This window comes from Physeter macrocephalus, chromosome 11 (assembly GCF_002837175.3).
Source record: "Physeter macrocephalus isolate SW-GA chromosome 11, ASM283717v5, whole genome shotgun sequence".
Classification (NCBI taxonomy): Eukaryota; Metazoa; Chordata; class Mammalia; order Artiodactyla; family Physeteridae; genus Physeter; species Physeter macrocephalus.
In genome coordinates, this window is record NC_041224.1 from 20,556,905 (window position 1) to 20,564,431 (window position 7,527).

At 39.2% G+C, this 7,527-nt stretch overlaps 1 protein-coding gene across 1 annotated transcript in view; it reads right to left on the reverse strand.

Annotated features, from left to right (window-relative positions):
• MALRD1 (MAM and LDL receptor class A domain containing 1) overlaps positions 1-7,527 on the reverse strand; it is a 653,641-nt gene that overhangs the window by 35,269 nt on the left and 610,845 nt on the right. The window contains exons 37-38 of the mRNA XM_024129703.1: positions 1,204-1,283; positions 1,015-1,111 (exon numbers count right to left, since the gene is read on the reverse strand). Coding sequence (XP_023985471.1) covers positions 1,015-1,111; positions 1,204-1,283 — 177 coding nt within the window. The remainder of the gene's footprint in view (positions 1-1,014; positions 1,112-1,203; positions 1,284-7,527) is intronic.

The following is a 7,527-nucleotide window of genomic DNA, read 5'->3' on the forward strand; positions in this document are numbered from 1 at the left end:
GTATATATGGAATCTAAAAAAAAAAAAAATGGTACTGATGAACCTAGGGGCAGGACAGGAATAAAGACACAGATGTAGAGAATGGACTTGAGGACACGGGGAGGGGGAAGGGTAAGCTGGGATGAAGTGAGAGAGTAGCACTGACATATATACACTGCTAAATGTAAAATAGATAGCTAGTGGGAAGCAGCCGCATACCACAGGGAGATCAGCTCGGTGCTTTACAATGACCTAGAGGGGTGGGATAGGGAGGGTGGGAGGGAGGCTCGAGAGGGACGGGATATGGGGATATATGTATGCATATGGCCGATTCATTTTGTTATACAACAGAAACTAACAGTATTGTGAAGCAGTTATACTCCAGTAAAGATCCATTAAAAAATTTCATTAAATCTTATTCTGAGCCCTTACCTTGTTCAGTTTATGGGAAAGTCAATCGCTTTCATTATTGAGGTGATGTGTTTCCCACACAGGTGATGGGAAGATGGGTATTGGGTAGGAAGCCCCAGGGTCCTGAAGGGCACTGTAGGTTGTGAGGTCTTAGTTATGCATGAGCCCAGCCCACAGAGGTGCTCCAGGTGCAGCAGCTCTTGGCCTCTGTTCTGTATGTTGCCTAGAACATGGGAGTCTTGGTCTGGAACACTGGTGCTTAGAGCCAGCCTCCCTAAGCAAGTCAAGAAAGGATCCCTTTGGCAGTTCTGCTGCCTTCCCGGGCACTACCAGAAAGTGGGACATCCATCACCTCATGCCTTTTTAATTCGGGGAGAATGTCAGATTCTGTTTTCTGGTGTCATCAAAAATGTTCCTAACATAATTGGAAAAGTAAACTTAATGCTTTTTATTTAAAACAAGAGTGATTATCATTAAGTAGCTCTTGCTTTCTACTCAGAAAAATAAATCCATAAAGTATGGAAAACTAAAGTTACCAGTATGTAATATGGGGTGAAAGGAAAATACAGCAAATGAAATGTTTCAGAAAATTGGTCTGCCACAGCAATCAAAGGCATCACTTACCTTACTGGTACTTTTCTCTTGGCAAGAAAACACAAGACCGCTACTGTTATATGAGTCGTCAGGAAAGCTAATCCAATACCCAGGAGGGTCCATATATCTGGAATTTCAAACCAAGGAAAAATGTAAATATTCAGTGAAAAATATTAGAGACTCCAAAACTCAAGTGACTGTGGTCACAATGTAACCTACTGTTCTGAGTGTCCGTGAAATCAGCAATGGGAGGGTTAACCTTGATATGGCAACGATTTCCCTTCCATCCTTGTCCACATCTGGAAATGAGATAAAATGTAATCGTTGGCAAAAAAGGAAGTGGAAACATATGTTAGCAGTATTGTCATGGAATAAAATGATGAATGTCAATAAACAATGAGATCAGGAATGTGGGTAACTTTGATACGAAACCAAAAATGTTAAACCAAAGCAAAAAGATAACTAAATTGTATTCTTTTCACATTATTGTGTAAGATGATTTTTAAAAAAATATTTATTCCCTTCTTAACTTTATCTGTAAGGTGGGGACTTGATTTCTTTATCTATAAGGTGAGAACAAGGCTAATTTCTTATTTTCAAAAATTGACTTCACTTTTCACCAGTGTCCAATATTACTTTACTTTTTCATTTGTCTCAAACTCAAAAGCTAGCACATTTTTCAACAGTGAATGGATTTCAGTTCTTTCAGATACCAATAGAGAATATTCAAAGTATAGATTAACATAAATATAAATCAGAGAGTATTTTTATTTCTCGTTACAAGGGGATGATCCTTCAAGTTCATGGATTTGGAATCAGGTTAAGGATCAAATTGGATATACCATCAGTCCTAGAGGATTTCATTACCTCTGCTATATTTAGGGACATACGTGATGAAACTTGTAACACTAGGGACATCTCCTCTGATATGAATGGCCTTCAGAAAGTTCAGAATTGGAGACTAGCTTGTGCCTCAAAGGGAGATGAGGTTTAATTCTAAGCAGTGAATGTGTCAGAATTCCTCTGGTGCAATGTGTTTGCATATGAGTGTGAAAGCTTATGTATACATTCTTGTTTACCAAAAATAACAGGATACAAATTAAGAAGGGTTTGGTTGAATTTCCTGCCAAATTCATGGTACATGCTATAAAATAGGATTAAAAACTAGCTTTTGAATGTGTGTGCTTAAAAGTGGTGTGTTAGAAGGAACGCTTCTTCAGCACACAGTTAATATTTTTTTTCTCAGTCTCTCTTTTGAATTTGAAAATCTGAATGACCAATAGCAATTTCTTCAAAAAAGCAATAGCTTCTCTAAATATAAAAAGCTTAGCGATTCAAGGAGGCCCATAAGAATGCCTTCTTTCCTCAGTAAATACTCTTTAAAAAGTAGAAATTTAAGATAATTTGATTGTTTTTGATGTCTCTGACATTCAAATTAAAATAAATTAGAATGTTTAAGATTGGAGTATTTGTTTTTTATTCTCATAAACCTTCATATGTATTCCTTATCAGTTCTCAGGTTGGCAATGTGAATCTGCATGTAAGGCCTTCACATTTTGCCTGGACTCCCTTAAAATCTTCCTGAATGGGGTGGGTCCTCAATCCTCGTCTTGGAACATGGAGACCTGTAGTGATGGTACGCTAGAATCGGCGTGCTGAAGTTCCTTTCGCTTTGAGCAATGGTACTGAAAGGAATTTCTCTGGTCCCATCACCCTGAGGACTGCAAGCTAGAAGTGAAAATTGGCATCCTGTCTGCTCTACAGTTTGGTGGACTCATCTCCTCCAAGGTGACCACAGATCTCTATTAAAGATCATTGAGACGTTTTAAAAAGAAAAGGCTAGTCATCTTCTCTATTACTTTTCACAGGCAATCTGGGTAGGGAAGCGTAGATATTTCACTTAACTATTTATTTCTCCTTAGCAAATCAGCAATATTAGCATACCAAAGGAAAAATAAGAGACTGACTTTTCCTGAAGAGATAATGCAAAGATTGTTGTTTTTAGTAGTAGCACGTTGGGTAATATTATAGTTGTTGGGGCTGAAGGGCGAAGGGTCTTGTGGGGAGAAATCAGATAGGGTAAGTGGATGAGATATTGGGAAGAACTGGGTGTGCTTTGGCTAAGCGGACGCCAGCCAACCAGAGGAGACCAGTCCCAGTGGCCATTCCAGGCACAGCTGTGTGAAAGCTGGGTGGCTGTTAGAGTCTGGTGGGTGTGGGGAGTGCTGCATAATTGGTGCCAAGAGTGAGGTCCCTAAAAGAATGGGGCAATGAGATTCACCTTATTTGCTTGACAATTAAGGACTAGATAGCCCTTTTTAGGTAATGTTTTAGCTACTTTATGATTAAACAAGATCGAATGCAATGGTGATTCCACCTCTTGTGTAATCCAAAAGGATCCATAAGGACGATAAACATTTTATAATATTTGTGTTAAAGACTAGGATACCTCAGTCTAAATTAGAATGCATGTTCGTTTTGTTTTAATGTCAAGAAAAAAGAAATGTTAGATGTGATGAAATTATTTTGGAGGTCTTCTTTTTCATAATGAGTCATAAGAATCGGTTTAATGAAAAAAATTAATTGATAACTTGACAAAAGGGAAGAAAATGACTTGTTTTTATTCAGAAAGCACCCATAAGAAAAAGCTTTTGAGGAAAATTTGATTTATTCTGAGCCAATCTGAGGCTGTGTCTTTTATCACTTATTTCATATACCTGATGAGTGTAAGTATAACACTGGAGAATTTCAGCCTTATTTTTAGAATGATGGAAGTTCACACTACCACTTAATTATCCCCCAGACTCATTTAACCACCCATGCTCCTTCCCTTCCCTCCACCAAATCATAAGCATTTCTATGGTTTGGTTGGGATGGAACCACAACCTGACCTCTAGAGTTAATCTCATTTTCCTTGCTGTAGCCTTTTGCCTCAGGACCCTGTCCAATGCATTCCTAATCAACAGTGATTGGTTCATAGAGAGACATGGACATAAGTTTGTCCAGTAAGAATTTTGTCACCAGTGGGTACATATTGATGGATATTTGTGGTAAGAAATATCCTCTGCCCAACTCTGATGTGAAAAAGGAAGAGTATAGCCCTGTGAAGCTACCATTTTGCTACAAAAGCAAGCCTGAGGATAAAACAAACAAGAAGACAGTGCCTAGGAAATCATGGAGAAACGGAGGAACAACCTTAATGGCATTGAACTTTTCAATCCATTCCTGTTTCAAGCCTGCTCTGGGTTTAGACTTTTTAGATACATGAGTCAATAAATTCTTCAATTGTATGAGCCAGTTTGAGTTTGGTCTTCTATTTTGAGCACACACACAAAACCAGTTTTCCTACTCTTTCATTTTGATTCCTGAAGTTCTCCTCATTAAATCAATAATCCCTTATTCATAAAATATTTATTGAATGTCTACTATGTACAAGGTAGTCTGCTAGATATAAAAAGGATGGGCAAGACATGCTTGAGAATTTGTAGGAGCATAAACTTGGGAGATAAAAACACATTTAAAAATAAGAGACAAAGCCTAAAATAACATATATGGAGTGTAAGAAAGGTAAAGAAAAGTGCTGAAGAAGAAGATGAAAAAAATAGCTTCAAGAATCTATTTTTCGGCTTCCCTGGTGGCGCAGTGGTTGAGGGTCCGCCTGCCGATGCAGGGGACGCGGGTTCGTGCCCCGGTCCGGGAGGATCCCACGTGCCGCAGAGCGGCTGGGCCCGTGAGCCATGGCCGCTGAGCCTGCGCGTCCGGAGCCTGTGCTCCGCAACGAGAGGCCGCGACAGTGAGAGGCCCGCGCACCGTGATGAAGAGTGGCCCCCGCTTGCCACAACAAAAGAATCTATTTTTCCAGAGCCAGAAAGTGAAAAAATGTGTAATCTCAACTAGACATGAATGGAACAGGTGATATATTAAGTTATATTTATTCCAAAGCATTACAAATTTATGTATGTATTATACAACAATGTTTCAGAGAAAAACGGTCATCTAAGTATATAGAAATCATCTATGACTGATGGATCTCGAGAGATATGTTTGAATTATGTTCAGATTATTAATGGGATGCTAAACTAACCTCTAGATTTCCCAATTCTTTACTGCAGTATATTTTTTCAGCCATACTTACTCTAATTTTATAGTTTTTTATGTCTGTAGAAGGAAAATCCCTGCAGAAGGAGCATGCATTTCGAATATAGTCCAGATTAGATTTATCATTTAGCATTAGAGCAGTAGACTTGTTTTTCTTTTTATAAGGCATGTTTACAGCAACACGTTATGATTATTAAAATCATGAATATCATTTTGTTTATAGAAACCAATATCATCTTACAATGACATTCATGCTTCAGAAAACTACAATATACTAAGCCCCATTGAGACTGAATTGAACACCTGCTGTGTGCTAAACAATATTCTGAATGCTTTAATGTATTACTTGTGGAACACTAACGTTACAAGATACGAGTTATTTCCCCATTTCATAGTTGAGGAAATAAAGGCTCAGAGTGGTTAAGCAGTAAGTCACCAGAGGTACACTCTGAACTAGACTTTAAACTACATCTCTTTGGCTCTCGCGTGATGCTCTGTTCACTACATGGTTTTGCTTCCCATGGTCTTCCTAAAGTTGGAATCTGGTTGTTTATAATAGCAGTCAACTTCGCAATTTTTGTCTGTTAGGAGAGAAACAGTGGAGGTATTCCTGATCCTCATGGTCTGAAAACTCCCATTTATCACATTAAGCTTTACCTTGGGAACATCTAGGTGTAGGGGAGGCAGATGTAGAGCTGGGAAAAGAGTAAGTAATGAGAGTCAGGGCACCTGGATTTCAGGCTAGACACTTGCCACTTTCTAGCTATGTGGCTTTAGGAGAGTCAAATCACTTCAGTTTCCTATTTATAAACAGTAAGAATTACAACTCACCTAACAAGATGTGTAGGAGAATTAAATAAAACAATGCATGTGAAAGTACATTGTTAACTGTAAAGTGTTATCTATGTCAGCCTCTTTGATACCCAGCCTCTTGCTTTCTGGTGTAAATCATGGTCCTGACCATTCCCTGCCCTAACATACTGGCCCTCCAGGGAGCTGGCATCTGACAACTGCCCTGTCTCCATCCCTGTCGAAGCATCAGTAAGACTTCGGGAGCAGTGAAAAGACATTGCCACAGCTTCTATTTTCATGACTTATTAATTATGCCATTTAAAAAGCATTTTTACATCTGAATATGCCTGGAGGTTCTTGAGCCAGTTATACAGGGAGGGGAAGGAAGAGCAGGTGTTTAGGATGCTCGCTGCTTGTGATGAACATTTCTACCCCCCACTCCGCGCTGCCCCATCCTCTGTGGTTTCTACCCATTGGAAGTACTCCAAGGGGGATAAAGTAGTGCTGTCCCAACTTTGCATGAAAGCATCAGCTCAGACCGAGTGCTTTCTGATCCCTAGGCTGAGCCTGTGCCAGCAGAAGAGGAGTGGGACAATTGGGGTAGCCCCTAATGGGCCATCCTTGTTGTCATGGATGAATTCATTTTAACAGAAAACAAGAAAGCAGGAGAAGCCACTAAATAATCTCTGAGTCACAAAGCACTGAAATTATACATTGAGTACCAGTGATTAATTTGCTTGGACTAATTTCCTCCTTGACTAATTAGCTGCAGCATATTTTATAACATTTAGAAGTATGAGGTAGAGCCCTCTTGAAAGAGAAACATAAACCTCCCCCTCTATCCATGCATAAGGGCCTGTTTTCTTAACACAAACAGGAGAAAGGGAGAAATAAAATGTAATTAGACTCTCAGCCAGAGCCAACACCCTAATCTTTCCTAAATTCTAACAGCTCTTCTGCTACTAGTAGGTAATAAGTGAGGAGTTATAATAAAATAACAACTTATTTCTGGGTGTGCTTGGGAACACCCATTCATTACTAACACCTGGAACAAAAGATCTCCCCTCCTTTCTGTCATTTGTGTGCAGGTCCCAGTTCATCTGTCTCATTGCCAGGAAAAACAAATGAGGAGCCACACATTTTCTAAGAATGTGTTCATGGATTAATTTGGTGGGAACCAGCAGAGGGTTTACTCTGTCCTTTTTAAACTACTTGAATTGTTCAAATAAGTCTAAAGTAATAAAAGACAAATTTTATTTGTCAGTTATTTCATAGCATATTGATATTTGAATATTTAACTTTAGATTTTAATTAGCTGACCTGATCCAGTACTTTTTACTGATTCAGGATAATGAGGAGAACACACTGAATTGCATTTTTCCTAACAATTATGAGACCCTTTAAAGGGACTCTTAATCTTGTTTTGAAATATGACATTCCAAGCATCAGAAAGAGGTAAGAATTTTATGTTAAAAAATAAAGATGTCTTTTTACTGATTCAGGATAATGGGGAGAACACATTGGATTTTTTTTTTTTTTTTTTTTTTTTTGCAATACGTGGGCCTCTCACTGTTGCGGCCTCTCCCGTTGCGGAGCACAGGCTCCGGACGCGCAGGCTCAGCGGCCATGGCTCACGGGCCCAGCCGCTCCGCG